This window comes from Chionomys nivalis, chromosome 8, assembly GCF_950005125.1.
Source record: "Chionomys nivalis chromosome 8, mChiNiv1.1, whole genome shotgun sequence".
NCBI lineage: Eukaryota > Metazoa > Chordata > Mammalia > Rodentia > Cricetidae > Chionomys > Chionomys nivalis.
This window is the reverse complement of record NC_080093.1, coordinates 49,915,332-49,934,874: the sequence shown is the minus strand read 5'-3', so window position 1 is coordinate 49,934,874 and position 19,543 is coordinate 49,915,332. Positions and strand designations below refer to the sequence as shown.

The 19,543-nt window shown below is 48.9% G+C and overlaps 2 protein-coding genes across 2 annotated transcripts; one reads left to right on the top strand and one right to left on the bottom strand.

Moving 5' to 3' along the window:
- Positions 1–10,810: 10,810 nt before the first annotated feature.
- Banf1 (BAF nuclear assembly factor 1) lies at positions 10,811–12,522 on the bottom strand. Its single transcript, XM_057778881.1, has 3 exons — positions 12,391–12,522; positions 11,627–11,765; positions 10,811–11,120 (listed from the first exon to the last, which is right to left on the bottom strand). Exons 2-3 carry the CDS (start codon positions 11,747–11,749, stop codon positions 10,974–10,976), a joined length of 270 nt encoding a protein of 89 aa, XP_057634864.1. The 5' UTR covers positions 11,750–11,765; positions 12,391–12,522; the 3' UTR covers positions 10,811–10,973.
- Positions 12,523–12,572: 50 nt separating this feature from the next.
- Eif1ad (eukaryotic translation initiation factor 1A domain containing) lies at positions 12,573–16,235 on the top strand. Its single transcript, XM_057778880.1, has 6 exons — positions 12,573–13,037; positions 13,883–14,101; positions 14,201–14,309; positions 14,468–14,576; positions 14,736–14,783; positions 15,919–16,235. The coding sequence occupies exons 2-6, from the start codon at positions 14,015–14,017 to the stop codon at positions 16,070–16,072; spliced, it is 507 nt and encodes a 168-aa protein (XP_057634863.1). The 5' UTR covers positions 12,573–13,037; positions 13,883–14,014; the 3' UTR covers positions 16,073–16,235.
- The last annotated feature ends 3,308 nt before the right edge of the window (positions 16,236–19,543 follow it).

The following is a 19,543-nucleotide window of genomic DNA, read 5'->3' as shown; positions in this document are numbered from 1 at the left end:
TGAGTCCCTATTACTGACACCTATGCTACCTACCACTGCCAGTGAAGTCAGGGGGTCTTAGATACCACAATCTAGCAATTTCCAAGGACTTTTCAACACCCTGGCCTCTTCTTACAAGGTGATAAGGCTTGTTTACAAATGCATGATTCAGAGAGTTTATCTGGGGTCATTTGACTAAACTTGAGTCCTGGAGAGGACGAAGGTGGGGGAACACTGATTAACCCCGGGCTCTTGCTATATGCGCCTGGCTAGCACCCGAGAGCTCATTCTTGGGGTGGCTCTGCAGGGCAGTGGCTATTGCTTCTTCCTACTAAGAAATGCAACCACAGGGGAAGGGTCGGTAGCGGGACCTGGGGTAGCATCCACATGCTAGCAGCGTCCCGGTACATGAGCGCCAGGCTGTTCCACAGGGATATGAGGTCCACTGCGTGGAGAACTGCTCTTTACGGGTACTGCCCTGTTCTGTGACCTCCCGTAAAGCTCATAATTGGCCTTCCTCACTGGCCGCAGACCCCCCCAGAGACCCCCAACATAGGTTGTCTACAACACTCTTCTCTGATACTAGCCCAGTAGATCTTGATATACCACATAGACCGTTCTTGCTGGGCTCAGACGCTCCAGGGCCTTACTGCTGTCCTCAGAATGCTCTTGCCTGGGCCTACAAGTAGGTGGAGGACTCTCCACCTGCCAGGCTCTGCTCCTTCTCTCTGTCACACCACATCCTGGAAAGAAAACTTTACAACAAGGACAACTGTGGCCCCACAGTGACTAATGGACACCTGCGATCCAGCCGTGACTTCACGAAGGAGTTCCCCTAAATGCCAGGGCCTTCCTCCCTTCTGCAGCTGGCTGAGGTTTCCCATCTGTGCTCTGTGGAATGGAAGAGACGCGTCTCAGGGCAGTGGAGCAAATTGCTTCAGAACCCTGGGCGTAACGAGGGATTTGTTGAGCACAAGGTCTATCTCTTCATCCTGAGACAGCAGTGACGCACGGAGAGCCCTGATCTTTGTATGGAGGGGACATCTAGATCAGGATAGACACTGTCAGTTCCCACTGCATGTGTCCAGTACTACTCAGCTGCCACCTGGCAGGGCAAGGAAGGGGCCGTGGGTTATGTTCATCTAGGCAGCCCCTGCTCCTTCCTTCCCAGGGTGAAAGGAAAGAGCCCCCAAGCCCTGGGATTCGCGAGCACGAAAGACTGGAGGGGCTGAGGGGCTGAGCTCTGGCTGGGCATGAGGCTAAAGGAGAGGTTCACCCATGTCCTTAGGCCAGTGGGTGGGTAGGCCCAACCTGCAGGACACTGTATATAAATGCTAGACAACCTCCTCCTCTGCTCCCTGACCAGCATGTCAGCCTTGGTGTCTTTGGTAGGTCAACTGAGTTAGCTCTGGCCCTGTGAGAGGCCACTTCATTATTCTATACACTCTAAAGGCTCTTTGTCCCCTGCTGCCCCAGCACTGATCCAGGAACTTATGTGGGTTGCAATACTGGGCGCTGATAAAAGGTTCATGACTTGCCAATCTGTCTCAGGCACAGCCCATGGCCCAAGGGATCCTTCAGAAACAAAGCCTGTGGGAGAGCCAGAAAGACAAATGATTAGGAAACAACTTGTCACACAGGGTCCCACCAGGGTCTAGGAGAGAGCCAGGAGGACAGAGCCAGGAGGACAGAGATAGGAGGACAGAGCCAGAAGGACAGAGCCAGGAGGACAGAGACAGGAGGACAGAGCCAGGTAACCAATATAAACTGGAGCCAGGGAAGCGTTTGGTAGAGGTTCACTCTTGGCTCTGACTACAGTCTGGCAGAATTAGGGCTGCAGTGTGGACAAGCTATGGCTTAACCAAGGTCCTGCCTAGGCATACTGGGACTGTGTGACAGTGTCATGTATGCAGGTGAGGCAAACGAGGAAGACAGGGAAAGTTCTAGACATGTAAAGGAAAAGGACTCCCTCATGCCAGCATTAGATGGAGTCTTTCACCAGTTGAGGATCAAGGGTTCTAACACAGTTAGCATCTTCTTAGGGCCTTTCTCCTTTCCTGGTTGTAAACTTACAGTTTTCTAGGAATTTCAGCAGAAATCCTATTTTAGTGACTTTCCCTTAAGAAGACCACACCCCTTCCCGAGAGACAACTCAGAGGTAAAGAGAACTTGTTTCTTTTCCAGGGGCAGGGGTTTAGCTTCCACGCCCACATGACAACTTACAACTCCCTGAAACTCCATTTCTAGCGCATGTAACACTCTCTTCTGGCACTGCACACATGTGGTACACAGACATACATGCAAGTGAACATAAAGTAAAAACAGCTGGGTATGGTGGCATATGCCTTTAACCCCAACGCTGTAGAGACAAAGGCAGAAGGATATATCTGTGAGTTGGAGGCCAGCCTGATCTATATAGCCGAGTCCCAGGACAGCCAAAGAGACCCTGTCTCAAAAATCAAACACATAAAATAACAACAACTATTTTTATTTTATTTTACTTTTGCTTTTTCGAGACAGGGTTTCTCTGTGGTTTTTGGAGGCTGTCCTGGAACTAGCTCTTGTAGACCAGGCTGGTCTCGAACTCACAGAGATCCGCCTGCCTCTGCCTCCCGAGTGCTGGGATTAAAGTTGTGCGCCACCACTGCCTGGTTTGTTTTTAATCTTTTTAAATTTATTTTATTTGTTCATTTATTTTTATACCCTGACCACCTTTCCCCCTCCCTCCTCTCATCCCAATCCTTCCTCTCTTGTTTTTGATTTTTCTACTATGGCGACTGTCTTCCAATAGTTCTCCACAATGATAAGACAATAGAAAGGGGAGAGGTACCCTATGTCCTCTAGGCCTTTTAGGAAACATGGAGCTGTTCCTTTGGCCACATCCTTGAGAATCCCTGAGAAGGGTGACACTGCAGATATCAAGAGCATGGCACTGACTGTTCATAAGGAAGCGGAGTGTCTAGGTCACTCAGCATGCTGTTGGCCTCATTGTAAACAAGCAAGTTAAGGGCCAGAGTCTTGCCAAAAGAATTAATTTGAGGATTACGAAGGCAGCTTCCTGAAAATGGTGAAGGAAAACAATCAGGAGAAAAAAAGGAAAGCGGAGGGAAAGGCCTTCAGGTTCAACTGCGGCACCAGCCTGCTCTACCCACAGGAGGGCACTTAGTGAGGACCAGCAAAAGGAGCCTGAGCTGCTGAACGGAGCTATTTCTCAAGACTATGTTGTCTGCACACCACATGTGTGTGTCCAGTGACCTCAGAGGCCAGAAGAAGGCACCGGATCACCTGAGACTGGAGTTACAGATGGTTATAAGACACACATGGGTGCTAGGGAAGAGAAACCAATGCTCTTAGCTGCTGAACTATCTGACCAGCCCCCCAAGGCCATATGCAAACACCAGGCATTCATGTAGCACACAGACATGCAGACAAAACACTCATACATAAAATAAAAATGAACAAAAAACAAAAGCCAAACAAAGCCCCTACTCAACATTTAGGTGTGTCTTATCCTTTCCTTGAGCACCCACAACAGGCAGCTCCCCAATTCCTGTAACTCCAGCTCCAGGGGTTCTGAAGCACTCTTCTAGCCTCTCAGGATACCCACATAACGTGTGGCACAGAAACATAAATAAAAATAAATCTTCTTTAAAAATTTTTGTTTGTTTTTTTGGGATAGGGTTTCTCTGTGTAACAGCTCTGGCTGTCCTGGAACTCACTCTATAGACCAGTCTGGCTTCAAACTCACAGAGATCCGCCTGCTTCTGCCTCCCGAGTGCTGGGATTAAAGGCACAACCACCCAGTTTATAAAAGTCACTGAATAAGCTGTGACTGAGAGTTGCCATTACACCTTATTCTTTCCCTGAGTGCCTTTTTATTTTTACTAAACTCCAAATCTACTTCATACTGGTTCCTTCTGAATTTCTTTTCCAAGTGGAAGCCAAAGCTACAGTTTTTTCCCCCTGAGTTGATGTTCTAAAAGATTAGAGGACCTCTTCAGCTGTTGGGTACCAGCATGGTGTGTCTGTCCCAGCCTCAGCTGATACCTGAACTGTGAAGGAAATGGCAGCCACGTAAATGAAAGCCCAGAGAAGCTCATACCACCAGTTTGGACACCAGGTGGCTGGGGACTGGAGGGTGGGGGATAGGGCGTGGGGTGATCCTGTAGCCACAGCTGGTCTGGCTATGGCCACCCTCCAGGATGAGCTGCACACACTGCCTGCTTCACTGAGCCTCACCTCCATGCAGGACAAGTGTTCCTGCTCTGTTTCTCCATAGTTTCTCTTTATACTTCTGTTGTTCCATGACAATGGCATAAAACATACGTTTCTCTTGACAAACAATTACAGATTCAACACAGATTCCTAGACTTCAGGCCAAGAAATGGAGCTGCTACAGCAGGTGTTTTACAGCACACCTGTAATCCCCACACACTGGAGGTAGAAGATCAGAAGTTCAAGGTCATTCTCAGCTACAAAGCGAATGTGAGGCTAGCCTGGGCTCATGAGTCCTCTGAGTCCAAAGAAGAGGGAGGGCAAGGGAAGAGAACAGAAGAGAAAAGGGAGGGGAGGAAAAAGGAGGGCAGAAGAGAAGGGAAAGAAAGGGAAAGGAAGGGAAGGGACGAAAAGGGAGGGGAGAAGAGGGGAGTGGAGGGGAGGGGAGGGCAGGGGAGGGCAGGGAAGAGGAGAGGAGGGGAGAGGAGAGGAGAGAAGGAAAAAGAGCTGGAGAGATGGCCAACTTTTTTTTTTTTTTTTTTTTGGTTTTTGGGTTTTTTTTCGAGACAGGGTTTCTCTGTGGTTTTGGTTCCTGTCCTGGAACTAGCTCTTGTAGACCAGGCTGGTCTCAAACTCACAGAAATCTGCCTGCCTCTGCCTCCCGAGTGCTGGGATTAAAGGCGTGCGCCACCACCGCCCGGCTGGCCAACCTTTAAGAGTACTGACTTTTACAGGACCCCGTTTCAATTCCCAGCAACCACATGGTGGCTCACAACCATCTAAATAAATGAATGAATGAATAATGAATGAATGAATGAATAAATAAATAAATAAATAAATAAATAAATAAATAAATGTCTTAATCCTAGCACTTGGGAGGAGAGGCTGGCAGATCTCTGTGAGTTTAAGGTCAGCCTGGTCTACAGAACAAGTTCCAGGACAGCCAGAGATGCTATACAGAGAAACCCCGTCTCGAAACAAAACAAATCAAACAAACAAACAAAAAAGTCACATGTAATGACACAGGGACAAGAGGAGCCCAGGGCCTTGCTGGCCAGACAGCCTAACGCAGTGGTTCTCAACCTTCCTAATGCTGTGACCCTTTAATACAGTTCCTCATGTTGCAGTGACCTCCAACCATAAAATTACTTTCATTGCTATCCCATAACTGTAATTTTGATACTACTATGAATTATAATGTAAAGATCTGAATTTCCCAATTGTCTTAGGTGACCCTGTGAAAGGGGTCATGACCCTCGAGTTGAGAACCACTGGTCTAAGAGAACCAGTGGTCTCTGAATTCAGTAAGAGACCTTGTTTCAAAAGCTACGTTGGAGAGTGATTGAGGATGACACACCACATTGATCTCTGGCCTTCCCAGAAATGTTCACGCACAGTAACATGGAAACTTATCCACACAGGCACAGAAAGGGAAGACATGAGAAGATCAGTCCCTAGCCTATGCCTTTTTCCTCCTTTCTACTTCCAAAAATAATAATAATGGATTTTTCTTCAATATTGACTTTTTGTTTTGTTTGAACATTGTCTCCATATGTAGCCATGCTAACCTGGTACTCTCTGCCCGTCCCCTGCACCTGCTTCTTGCATGCTGGGATTTCAGGCATGTGCTGCTATACCTGACGTTGCTATTGACTCTGCAATATGCATCATCTTGCTTTTTATTGAGTTTTATCATACATGTTTGGATCACTAAGCAAGATTTAACTTCTTAACTTTGTGTGAAAGGAACCATACTACTTCTCTTCATTTTCTCAATGCTGTCTCAGTATTTCCTTCTGTGTTTGACTGCTAGGACATTCCTCTCACAGCCCCAGCACCCTGCCTGGGCTCCTGTGATTCTGAAGGACAGGCAGTCACCTCAAGCTGTCAGCAAGCACAGGAGTGTTTGTGGACTTCAGTGTCCTAGACCCACTGGGTTCATCACGGGACCAGGTGTACCCCTGCATGCTGAGATTATCAGGTACTGGTTCCCTTCAGAGTTCTCACAGATACCCAATGCCCGGGCAGTCTTAGAGCATCGTCGTCCCTCTGTGACTGTGTCTATTTAGTCTCAACACATATGAAGGGCCCACTACATGGAGGGAGTCTGTGGCTCTGCTTAGAAGTGCTTGAGGGTGGTCCCTCTCTGTGTGAGATTCTAGAATAGTTGAGGGTCCATATCATAGGCCTGAACCCTATGTTCAGTACTGCTGGGGCCAGGACAGCAGACTGCCAGGGGTGACATGGGTACCCTGTCAGCTGTGGGGTCCTAGGAGTCACTGGGAGCAGAGTGAGGGTCGGGGTGAATGAAGCACACAGAATAAAGCAATGCAAGAAGCAGCGCTGGGCCGGGTGGGGCTGTCTAGCCTTCAGAATCTTGTGACTCTCTAAAGTCAGGCCCAGCCTGGTTCACAGAGCAAGTTCCAGGACAGTCAGGGCTACACAGAGAAACCCTGTCTCAAAGAAGAGGAGGAGGAGGAGAGAGGGAAGGGGAAGGAGGAAAAAGAAGCCCATGACCTGAAGTGTCTCCTCCACCATGCTTGCTCCCACGGGTCCTGCAGTCACCCTGGAGTAGGTTACACGTGCATACAGTCAAGCCTTCTTTCATTGTTGTGCGCTCGCTCGTGTCCAGAGTCAGTGCTTGATGCCACCACCAGCTGGCAACAAGGCAGGTTAGGTCAGGGGTACTTGGGAGTCCAGCCTGGTTGTCCACGTCTCTCCCTTTAGCTTTTCCCACTCCCAGTCAAGTGTAGTAAGGGGAGTTCCTGTAGGGAGCTGCAGAGGGAGCAGAGGCTTGGCCCCTGTGGGAAGCTGAGGCACCGATGCTCATCTTTCTGAAACAGGGGTGATGAAAGGCACCCACTGTACCTTCTGGCTCCCTACCCTCCTGGCAAGGAGAGGTGAGGTATTTGACTCAAGGCTGGATTCAGTCTTTAAAATATAGGCAAGTTTTGGTCATAGATTTTGACAATCATATGATTTTGGAAAGATATTTTATGAAAAAAATTATTTTTCTTTTGAGACAGGGTCACAATAGGAAGTAGAAGTGTAGCTGCCTGCTGAGGGTACCTGAGACCCATTCCAGGGTGGGTTGGATACTTTGCCCTGACCCAGCTTTGAGCGAGCTCTCACCCATATCCATGTCAGAACACCTGATTGGTCAAGCCTCAGATTGTGTTTTCATTTCATGGTTTGTCTTGTGTTACTGTTTTATGGGACTGACTATGGAGCCCAGGTGCATCTCGAACTCTCAAGCCCCGTTTCTGACTCTCAGATGTTCAGATTACAGGCATGCCTGTCACACCTGCTACTCCTTGGGATGTCGTTTTTGTTTGCTTTTCTCCTATAGCTCTAAAATATCATCAATACACAGGACAGGGCACCTGACACAGAGGCTCGTTTAATTTAACACACGCTAGGTAAGTGATAGTTCTATCATTTAGTTACACCTAAAAACCTGTTCAATTCAATAACTACAGACAATTTTATCACCTCAGAGATCAGAAAATGAGAATGCCCCCTATTTGCAAGGCCCTCCGTTATCACTGAACTGTTTTCTCCAAAGACAATGGCTATTATTGCTTTGGCTTTCCTCCCTCTTTCCTGCTGACGAACCCTTTGAACCAGGGTTAAATCCAGGGTCTTGTGTGTGCTGAGCAAGCGCTACAGCAGCGCCATACTCCTAAGGCCATCACTAATTTTTTGCAATAAGCAGTTCCTTGGTGTTCTTTCTAGTCTTACCATCTACATAGAATTCCTAAGCAAGAATTTGCTTCTGATCGTGAACGGAAGCAGGTCAGGGTGTAGGACTGCACTCCTGGCATTCAGGAGGCTAAGGCAGAAATGCTGTGAGCTTAAGACCATCTTGGGCTACACAGTGAGGACCAGGCTAGCCAAGACTACACAGCAAGATGCAAACACAGAAATCCTAATAATAGAACAACATGGGTTTTTTGGTGCTCTTTTGCTTTTGTTGTGTTTTTTTGGTTTGGTTTGGTTTTTTGTTTGTTTTGCTTTGGCTGTTTGCTTTTTTAAGGGTTCTCAGTCAGGCAGTGGTAGTGCATACCTTTAATCCCAGCACTCGGGAGGCAGAAACAAGTGGATCTCTGTGAGTTCGAGGCTGCTCTCACAACACCCGCCCCCCCCCAAAAAAAAGATAGGGTATAGTCCTGTCTGTCCTGAGACTTGCTCTATAGACCAAGCTAGCCTTGCACTCACATAGATCTGCCTGCCTCTGCCTCTTGAGTGCTGGGATTAAGGCGTGCACTACCAAAGCATGGCAGACACATGGTTTTGTGTCTAATGTCCCACACTGAGATTCTGAACTACTGCTCTGGTTCACTTTCCCTGCCATCCAGTTCCAAGAACTTATGCTCACACTGGGACCCACCAGCCTACACTGCAGGGTCTCACAGACTAGGCAGCTGTGGGCATTTCTTGAAGTTCTGGTACAGGTACTCAGGAGTCTTACAGGCACGGTCCTAAGAATGGAATCGATGGCTCACCGGGTGTGTCAGTTTTGCAAAATAACACTCAGCTGCTTTTCCACAGTGCTCATAGCAATTTACTCCCACCAACTAGGGATCAGTTCCTGTTGCTCCATCTGCTCAACACTTGGTATTGTCTGACTTAGATTTTTGCCAATCAGCTAGGTGTTAATGGTACTTATTTTTCTGATTTCTGATGAAAGTGAACCCTTTCCAGATAGTTTTAAAATCCTCCCTTTCAGATTTTCAACCAAGTTCCATACTATGCTATCCTCTTCTTGCAATACCAGGGATTGAGTCCAGGGCCTCATGAATGCTAGGTATTCTACCACAAAGCTACATCCCCAGCCCGTGTTCCCCTTTTCCTTGTGTGTGTGGTGGGGGGTGATGCCTTTGTCTATGCATGTGGAGGCCAGAGGTCAGGCATCCTCCTCTATCGTTCTCCACTTCACCTGCTGAGAATTGAGCTGTCAGTCAGACAGGCTAGAGGACTCCTTGGATCCCCTGTTCTGCAACAATGATGATGGTGTTACGGGTATGTGCAGCCATGCCCGTTTTTATGTGGGTGCTATGGATTTGAACTTGAGCAAGTTTTACTCCGAGCCATCTCCACAGACCGCTTTCTTTAGGAGATAGAATCTCATGGACCCTAGACTAGCCTGGAACTTGTTCTGTAGGCAAGGATGACCTTGAACTTCAGATCCTCACACCTCCCAGTCTTAATTATAGAAGTGTGCACCACCATACTCTACCAATCCCAGACATTCTGACAGCAGCTCTGGTATGTTATTAAAAATACTCTCACTCACTCTGTGCCCACCTCTTTATTCAAGTTTCAGATTAACTTTCTAGTATTTACAGAGACCACCTTATTAATATTCTCTTCACCATGAGATCATGAAGATTTTCTCATCTTGTGCCGTCACCCTCGCTCTCCTGGGGGGTTAGGGCTCAGATGAGCTGCATTTGCACTATCAAGTCACTGCTCAGGGATTTTTTTTTTTACATTTTTTCTTTTATTAAGAATTTTTAAATACAATTTTTTTCTCATTTTACATAGTTATCCCCGTTCCCACTCCCTCTCCACCTTTCCCTGCACTCCTCAGAAAGGGCAAGGCTTCCCACGGGGAGTCAACAAAGCCTGACGCTTCACTCTGAGGCAGAACCCCCCCCCATCAGGGACACTTTCTGTTGGTGGAAAGAACACCAAGCAGGAGTGAGTGTAAGCAGAACGGTACCTGGTCCCCACAGCCCTCACCCATATGAGGCAGCTGAGCCTCAGAGATCATTGGTTACATGACATAGAACAGTCTACCAAATTACAATCTGAGTTCAAGTGGCTATTTTCTTGCAGCAAGTTCATGGGCAAATTTGCTTTTCTGAGCCCCAAATCTCTTCATCTCTCCAAAATGAAATAATTTAAACATGCTTACAAAGACGTCGGTTTCAGGCTGTTCACGAGCCTGACAGCAGCGGAACTGGAATTTAGTTCTCAGGTTGACAATTTCATTGCTGTGGTGGCTGGACAAACAGCAAGCGTCCACCCGCTCTTCCCAGAGGCGGAGACCTCTTACCTACATCCTACCCACCCTCTTCCTGTGTAACTTTGACTCCTACTGACTTTTCCACCAGGTGCTGCCTGACCAACTGTTGACATCTGGAAGCCTACAGCCTACCTGGCTCCCAGGAAGAAATCAACCCACTGTCTCTCCCACATTATTTAGGAATTGGGACACCTAGGGCACCTGCCCAAGGCCCACATGGCTAGGGTGGCTCCCTCTTGGGAGGGGAAAGGGAAGCCACCAGTTTCGGTCTGCACTGATAAGAAGTGAGGTAGATGTGTTCAACCCTGGGGAAGACACAACTCCCAGTCCACCTGCTTTCCAACACAGAAGACCAACTAGGAAGGCCACTGACTTTATTAATCTAGAAATATTTATAAGGAGAGTGACTATTTTTGCCAAAAAAAAAAAAAAAAAAAAAAAGGGAGCCAAAGGGCATCCAACAGATGGTGAAGGGAAGGAGAAAGGAGCCAGAAATCCATTCAGGAAAGCTGGTAGCTGTTGCCATCGACCTGCAGGGGGAGGAGGGGCAAGGCATGCAAGGGCAAGAATTCCAAAACAGATGAAAGGCTGTGGGGAAGAGAACTCCCAAAAGACCCCGGAGTACAAAGGAGGTGACTGTGATAACAGCAATCTTTTCCTTCATGGGGACAGGGAGCAGCCCCACCCAGCTGCCGACTCTGGAGACTAGATTCTGTGGCTGGGGGGACTGAGGAGCCCCCAGAGTGCACTACAAGAAGGCATCGCACCATTCTCGAAGGCACCCAAAGCAGTCCCGGGACTGCTTGGCATTGGCACCACACGTGTCTTTCAGCCATTCTCGGAAGAGGTCTTCGTCTTTCTTTAGCACCAGAAACTGGCCAAGAACCACATAAGCCTGCAAGACAGGAGGGCACACAGCTAAATGCCTCGCGGGCTAAAAACAACACCCAAAGGGGCCAGATCTCTCAAGGTAGGCAAGGCCAGCTGGTGAGTCCTTGGTAAGGCAAGGCCATTTTTAAGACAGAGTTCTTGCTTTGCTGCCTAGACTAGCATTAAACTCAATGCTCTTGTCTCAACCTCCCAAGTGCTGGGGTCAGAACCAGGACCCACTACACCTAGTTCCACTTTTGTGGCACTGAAAACACCCAAAAGGATGGGACACAGTGGGGTACACCTTTAACCCCAGCACTTGTGAGGTAGAAGCCCTGTCTCAAAACAACAAAAAACCTAACCACTAAAATGACCTTGTCTCCCAGATGCCCCCAAACCATTTCAAATTATCTACTACTGTCCGTGTCCTCCCCATAACCCTACTTTCCTCACTCCCAATTTTTTTGCTTGGAAACACCTGTTGCCAACTTTCACTCGGACCCCTCCCTGGCGTTAGTGGCCATGCCACACCTTATCAAAGCCCCTTTCCTCCAGCTTCTTGCCCAGGACTTCACCAATCCCGGCCAGGCTCCCCACTGGCTTTTCCCCCATGGGCTCTGCCACGAAGTCTCGGTGCTTTTGGGAAGTTGTCATCTTGATCAGGTTTAACCTGGGAATCCCAAAAAACAACAACAACAAAAAAAAAAAAACAACAAAAAAAAGTAGGTTAGGGCTGAAGTCCACAACTCCCAAGGGCAATCTCCTAGGTCAGCTATTGTGGCTGCTTCCTCGATTCCCCTTATTTCACACCTGAGCGAACAGAGGGCCAGGGAAGTCCTTCCCCCGCTATTGCGGAATCTCCACCTTTCGGTTTGGGTACTGACCCGGTGGAGAGGACCAGCTTGCACTAACAGGTGGCGCACGCAGGGCACCGTAAAGACACAGCGGCCAGGGCCTGCCCCGACGCTGTCCCTCTCGGTGACCTTGGCTAGGCAGACGCCGACCCCGCTGCGACCGCGACCACGTGGTAGGAATTGCAAACGCGGGGTCTCGCGGACCGCGCCGCCCTCCAGAGGCCAGCTAGCGCCGCGCACCGCTCCGCCGGGCCGCAGGCCCCGCCCCGAGCGCGCCGCCCCGCCTCCTCCACGCGCCACCGCCCCGCGCACCGCCTCTCCCGCAGGGCCGGGCGGCTCCGCTGCAACGGCGCGCCACGGCCATGAGTGCCCCTCGCCCTCCCGCCGCGGCGCGCCCCCTCCGCTCGGAGCCCGGAGCCCTGCCTCGCCGCTCACGCTCACCGGCGGCTCCGGCTCTGGTAACGGCTGCTCGCGCTTCTCGGCCGCTCCCGCCGATACCTCAAGCTACTAGAACGTTCTTCGACTTCCGCTTCCGGGTCGTCTTATGAGCCGCCTTCCAAAAAAACCCAAATTGGGCGCGTCTAGCCACCCACCACCATAGAGTTGAGGCGCAACCGCTAAGCGCGGTGCCCACAGGAGTCGCTGTTTTCCGGTCCCTCACAGGAAGCCGCGCTGCTTTCTGCGGTCTTGTTTCTCCGGCCGCTCTTCCCACCTGGTGAGGCCTAGGAGACTACTACCATCTGTTTCCTGCCCGGCAACTGGAACACAAAGACTTAGGTTTGCCTGACTAGCTCGAGGGACGAGTTAAAGGAACGGACAGCGAAGGGGCGAGGCATCCGGAGGGCTGCTGAAAGCCCCCGGAAGTGCAATTCTCGCGGGTTCCTCGGAGTCCGGGCTACCTCCAGCCTCCTGACGGAAGCTAAGGAACATCCAAAGTCTGAGGCCCGGAGTCCAGACCGGCGCCCCGTCGTGACCACCTGCAAGTCGCGTCCCTCTGCTTCCGTCGAGCGAGGCTTGAAGTGAGCCGTGGACTAGCTGCTTCCAGCGTCACCCTGGAAAACCGAGCGAGCTTGTGTAACGCCGAGCGGGTGAGTGCTGCGATGGTCGCCGCGTCCGTCTGTTCCGCGGAGTGTTAGAGATCCGCTTGCCTCCGCCTCCATGGGTTGGGATTAGAGTTTTGAGATTAAAAGTTTGAGCCGGGCGGTAGTGGCGCACGCCTTTAATCCCAGCACTTGGGAGGCAGAGGCAGGCGGATCTCTGGGAGTTCGAGACCAGCCTGGTCTACAAGAGCTAGTTCCAGGACAGGATCCAAAACCACAGAGAAACCCTGTCTCGAAAAACCAAAAAAAAAAAAAAAAAAAAAAAAGACAGCCGGGAGTGTTTCACAGAGAAACCATGTCTCAAAACAACAAGACTGGACTGAGGTTAAAGGCCTGAGCCACCCCCACCTCCCAACTGAGACTATAAAACGTGTTTCGTGGTTTTGTTAAGATTTGCTGTGTGTGTGTGGCTACTCCAAGTGCCCTTGGAGGCCAGAAAAGGGCATTGGATTCCCCTAGAATTAGAGTTAGAATGGGTTGTGAATCAGCTGTTGTGGATGCTGGGTCATGTTTGCTCTTTTTGAGACACGATCTCCATATGTAGACCAGGCTGACCTCGAACTCAACAGTTGTCTGCCTGCCTCTACCTACCAAGTGCTAGTAATAACAGTGTACACCAGCATCTGGCTAAAGCTTGTGTTTTGTTTTTTTGACTTTTTTTTAAAAATGTGTATCAGTGTTTTTACCTGCATGTATGTCTCCAAAAGAGAGCGTTGGATCCTCTGGAGCTGGAGTCGGGGCAGTTGTAAGCCTGTGTGATTGCTGGGAACCGCATGTGGATTCTCTGCAAGAGCAGGTTGTCCAGTACTGTTTAAAGCTCATGTTTTTAACAGGCGAAGGAGGTGCTTTCTCGTATAAGGCTGCTTCTCTTGAAAGCAGTCCTGGCTTCTAAGTGTGCCATCAGAATAACTCAGGAAGAAGAGCTGACCATCTCGGCCCCCTAGCTGCCCTGGACAGAGCCCAGCATGTCTCAGGCCACCAAGAGAAAGCATGTGGTGCGGGAGGTGCTGGGGGAGCACGTGGTTCCCTCGGACCAGCAGCAGATAGTAAAGGTGAGTGGGCTGGAGCTGTGTGTGGGAGGGCTCGGTGCAGGGCAGTGTGTGCTTGCTCTAACTGATGACACGCCTAAGTCTTGGTCTTTCCTGGAGCAGGTCCTCAGGACTCCTGGGAACAATCTGCATGAGGTAGAGACAGCTGAAGGGCAGCGCTTCCTGGTGAGCATGCCCTCCAAATACCGCAAGAACATCTGGATCAAGAGAGGTTAGAAGCCATATCCCTCTGCAGTACAGGGCCAAGCCTCGGCTCTTGATTTTCTAATCAATCGAGAGAGGTTAGAAGCACCCCCCACAGTACAGGGCCATGCTTGGCTTCTGATTTTCTCCCTCATGCAGGAATGGCTTTGTCTTTGTCGCCTACAGGGGACTTCCTCATAGTTGACCCTATTGAAGAGGGAGAAAAAGTGAAGGCTGAGATTTCTTTTGTGCTCTGCAAGAAGCACGTGCGCTCTCTGCAGAAGGAGGGGCACTGGTAGGGTAATCTTGGGTTCTGGGGACAGTGGCCTCCTTGCTAAGGAATGGGGCAGGGACGGGGTGAGGTTATGCCTTCCCAAGAGGGACATTTGGAAACAGATGTTTGTTTGCTGAGAGTCTCTCTTTGTGTTCTGACCTGACTCTTCTCTTCTCACAGGCCTGAAGCCTTCTCTGAGGTAGCTGAGAAACAAAGCAATATGAACAGGTGAGGAGCAAGCCCCAGCCCAGGGAAGACAAAAAGTGCAAGTTCACACCTTGGTGCCTGAAGGAGAAAGATGGTCCTGCTTTTCTCCTGTTGAGTACTTGAGCATACATAGTGGGTAGCTGTGAGTGTGGCTTGACAGTCTCATGCTCCACGTTACAGGTTGACTTACTAGGCAAGTGTCCTCAGGTGCGTTGTTTAATATCTTCAGACAGATTCCTAACTGGGTATGCTAGTACATGCCTGTAATTCTGGCAATCATAAGGTGGAAGCAGGAGTTTGAACCAGCATGGTCTACATGTAACAGGTCCAAAAGCCAGCCTGAGCTACATAAAACCTTTTCTTAAAAAAAAAAAACGAGTTGATCTAAGAGGATTATGTAGAGTAAGGAAGGCAATGCTGAGTGTATCAGTTCGCACCGGGAGGTTTCAGCCCCTTTGGGAGTCACATAACAGATATCCTGCATATAAAACATTTACATTGAGCCGGGCGGTGGTGGCGCACGCCTTTAATCCCAGCACTCGGGAGGCAGAGGCAGGCGGATCTCTGTGAGTTCGAGACCAGCCTGGTCTACAGAGCTAGTTCCAGGACAGGCTCCAAAACCACAGAGAAACCCTGTCTCGAAAAACCAAAAAAAAAAAAAAAAAAAAAAAAAAATTTACATTATGACCCATAAAAGGAACATTACAGTTATGAAGTAATTTTGTGATTTGGATCGTCACAGCATGCGGAACTGTGTGAAAGGGTCAGAGCACTGGGAAGTTGTGGACCGCTGACTTAGCACGTCAGCTGTTGGAAATGGGGGCTCCCTGCGTCTCTGATGCTAGCAGAGTTAGTTTTTGCTTCCTTACTGAAACCAGTGATGGGGTGAGTAGGAGGTAATCCTTAGTGGGTTTCCCTGTTCGCTTTTCTTCTAGAAGCTCCTCCTGTTTCCTTGTTTATTATGTAGCTCTCAGACTCATCGTCCTCAACTTCCTACATCCCAGGCATGTGCTACCACATCAGCGTTTTGGGCTCTTAGATTTTTCGAACCGTATCGGTTCCTGACAGTTTGAGATGCTGGTCCTGATTTTCAGAAACTCTGGGTCATAGGTCTGGTTTTCCCAGATGTTGCTTACTGTGTCTTTTGCTCACACAGACAGAGTCAGCCAGAACTCCCCGCTGAGCCACAGCTGTCAGGAGAAGAGTGCAGTTCTGAAGATGATTCTGACCTCTTTGTCAACACCAATCACAGACAGTATCATGAGAGTGAGGAGGAGAGTGATGAGGAGGAGGAAGAGGAGGCAGCCTGAGCCTAGGACTCGCTTCTCTACTTGCTCAGGGACTACCCCCTTGGCTTATCTGGGTTTGGACATTCCCAGGCTGCCCTGCAAGCCTTTTCTTTTGGATGGGGACAGGGCATGGCCCCTTTCTGAACTGACGTAGAAGAATTAAACCCCTGGTGGGTAATGACAACACTGGTGTCCGAGTGGCTCTGTGTTAGAGAAGCTCTTGGTGAAGCCCTCTTTCTCGGTGGAGGCCTTGGTCACCTGTGGGTAGAATGGGAAGGAACTGGGATTTGGCTGGAATCTGCACCGTGTGACTTGTTCACAGCACCTCTCTGGGAACTGGGTACCTCACCCTGTGCTGTGCCTCCTTAACTAACAGCAGTCATTACCTGCTTACACTCAGTAGTGATCCAGTACTTAAGGTTGTGGCCCAGGGCCTCTTAAGCACGGCTCAGGACAAATCCCATGGTGCCTTGTGAGCTGCTTCCCTTCGTTCCTAGTTACCCTTACTGTAGCACTGCTTACTGTCTGCTGCCGTGTGAATGACAGCCCGTGCACCTCTCTTCACCTCAGCCACCTGTCATCTCCAAACGTGCCTGGTCAGGGTACCTCTGTCCTTACCATGTCCTTGATTTTCAGAGTTATGCTAATCTCCTGAGGCTATTAATTTTCCTATAGTCTTTTCTTGAGATGGTTTCTGTAACCCAGGCTTGCTTGGGAATCACTGTGTAGCTTGGGCTCACCCACTCAATGGCTGTCCTGCCTCAATCTCCAAGAGCTGGGATTACGGGTATGAGCCCCTGTCCTTGGCTGTTGTAGCATCCTCATTCCTTTGCTCACAGCAGCTTCCCTTCATGTACTCATTTTAGAGTAGGTCTCCTGTTACTTTAGCTAGAAGACCCTTCACTGGTCCAGGCACTCGGCAAATTGCAAACTGCCTCTTGGGACGCTTTTGCTTCTGGCTGTACACTGCTAGCACTAACCCAGCCTGCTGATTCCTGCTGAAGACTGGGCTCACAGCTTAGTCTTCCCTCTGCTGGCCATCTGGCCATCCCACAGTAGAACCCTTCAGCCCTGTTGCCAACTCCTATAGTGCTTGTGTGCTGATTTCTGTTGTGAGCTAATGGGACTTCTACCTTAGAGCCTTCCTCGTTTTCTGAGGGATTTTTTTCTGTTGTGGATTGGTAGATGGTTGGTGGGGGTGTGGTCATTATAAGAGGTATATATTAGCCTCAGGTATGCTATATAGAACCTCTTGTTGCCCAACTCTCATCTGTCTGTTCTTCGTGTTTGTTTTTTTATTTATTACGTACACAGTATTCTACCTGTGTGTATGCCTGCAGCCCAGAAGAGGGCACCAGACCTCATTACAGATGGTTGTGAGCCACCATGTGGTTGCTGGGAATTGAACTCGGGACCTTTGGAAGAGCAGGCAATGCTCTTAACCACTGAGCCATCTTTCCAGCCCCTTTGTGTTTGTTTTTTATGATACTAAGTATATCCTTGAGTATACATATGTATAAAATATAGATGTATATATATGGAAAAATAGACCAGGTGGGTTAAAGCTAAAGATAAATTTATCTTAACTTCTCTGAACTTTTGTTTTTTCAAGACAGGGTTTCTCTGCAGCTTTGGAGCCTGTCCTGGAACTAGCTCTTGTAGACATATATATGTAATTTAAATTTTAAAAACCGTAATTCAAGCAACTCTGAGTTGTGTACATTTTGCTTTCTGAGTGTCTCTTAACTTTGCTTAAGATCTACATTTAAAATATCTTTTAATGAACTCTCTTTGGGGGGAGCTGAGAACTTGCTCAGCAGTACCAAGCATTATCTACTCTTCCTTAGAACCAGGGTTTCCATCCTCAGCAACAATGTGGCAGCTCACAATCATCTGTAACTCCAGTTCCAGTAGATCAACCCCTCTTCTGGCTTCTGCAGCCACCAGGCAAGATATGTGGGAAACAGACACACACATGCAAGACACCCATCCCCATATAAAACATAATAAAAACCCTCAATTCAAAAAAAAAAAAAAAAGAAAAACTGTTAACAGAAAATAGAACAAATAGAAACTATTAGTTCACATAGAAAGTGTTCAAGCAGAAAATATATTCTGTGGGTCATTTTAGGTCACAGAGGCATTTCCGGGGTCAGAGAACTAATCTGTTCCCTTACAGAGTCCACCCCCAACTATTGTTGTGACTTTATTTTTCAAGACAGGTTTCTATGTAGCCCTAGCTGTCCTGGTGAACTCACTCTGTAGACCAGGTTGGCCTTGAATCCAGAGATCCACTTGCCTCTGCCTCAAGTGCTGGGATTAAAGGCTGCACCACTACTACCCAGCCTGTTCTGACTCCTAATAGAAATTAAATTTGCCCATCACATTGTAGATTGGAAACAGGCACAATTCCACATCTGGTTACCTTCCATATGCATGAGATGCACACACATTCTTCATTCTGTCACAGAAATGAAGAATTTACCCATCTGTCAATGGCCGTGGATTATAGCATTTTTAGGTATATCCTTGTGCACTTTTTGTTGCTAAGCCAACATGTTTTTAGTTTAAAATGGAAATTTTCAAAATATCCAGAAACAGCAGAAAAACAGCCTGTCATGCTTGCCACTGAGCCCTACGCATTGTCAATTCATCAGTCATGCCTCATGACTGCTCCTTCTGGTTTTTATTTATGCTGGGGTAATGTCATTGTCACATTCATCTATTGGTGTATATTACAGTAAATCTCTAACAGGTGGGCCAAAGCAGTAGGCAGAGCACCAGGCTGGAAGATGACCTCGGGACCTCAGAAGGATGCAGGCATAGCTTGAAGGGACAAGGGCTCCAGACCAAGGAGCAAAGGTACAACTGGCACTGGACTTCTGGCCTGTGGCCTGGGTTCCTATCACCATACCCTGAGGGCCAAGATGTACCTATGAAGTCTATCTGGATGGGGATACCCCTGCCTTCCCATGACATAACCATGTTAGAAGAGGCCTAGAGGTGACATGGCTTCTCAACGAAGCCTGAGCAGGATTCAGAGATCATGCCTTCCCTTGCAGCTCAGAGCCCAAGACTCAGTAACTTCAGCTAAGTCACACAGCAGTAAACTGTGAAACTCAGAAGCCAAATCCAGTCCCTTGATGCTAGTGCCCTCCCCCCAGGTGACAGGAGGTGGCATCTCTGCCCTGCCAGGAAGGGTAGGTAGTGCTGGGCACCCTAAAAACTATAACCAGAGAAATTACAGGGTAGTGGCTGGTCCAGCTCTAGGAACACCCATGTGACCAGGTTTCTACAAGTAACCACTTGGGATGACGAAGCCAACTCAGCCAAGGTGTAACAGGGACTGCACCATTAGCTGGAGGGGCTTCTGTTCCCGCTGAGTCAGCTCCCAGAGGAATGTCCTTTGAAGGCAGGGGCTGGTTTCCCTTGTCACTTACGCTACTTACTAGATTTCAAGTCACACAGTAAGGACCTGCCCCATCTTGCTCC

Bases quoted from the DNA above. Each gene is read 5' to 3' on its own strand.
- Banf1 (XM_057778881.1), bottom strand. From the start codon at position 11,749: ATGACAACTTCCCAAAAGCACCGAGACTTCGTGGCAGAGCCCATGGGG. The intron at 11,121-11,626 runs GTGTGGCATGGC...CCTGTCTTGCAG, and splicing joins AGGAAAGGGGCTTTGATAAG to GCTTATGTGGTTCTTGGCCA.
- Eif1ad (XM_057778880.1), top strand. From the start codon at position 14,015: ATGTCTCAGGCCACCAAGAGAAAGCATGTGGTGCGGGAGGTGCTGGGG. The intron at 14,102-14,200 runs GTGAGTGGGCTG...TTCCTGGAGCAG, and splicing joins ACCAGCAGCAGATAGTAAAG to GTCCTCAGGACTCCTGGGAA. The intron at 14,784-15,918 runs GTGAGGAGCAAG...TTGCTCACACAG, and splicing joins AAACAAAGCAATATGAACAG to ACAGAGTCAGCCAGAACTCC.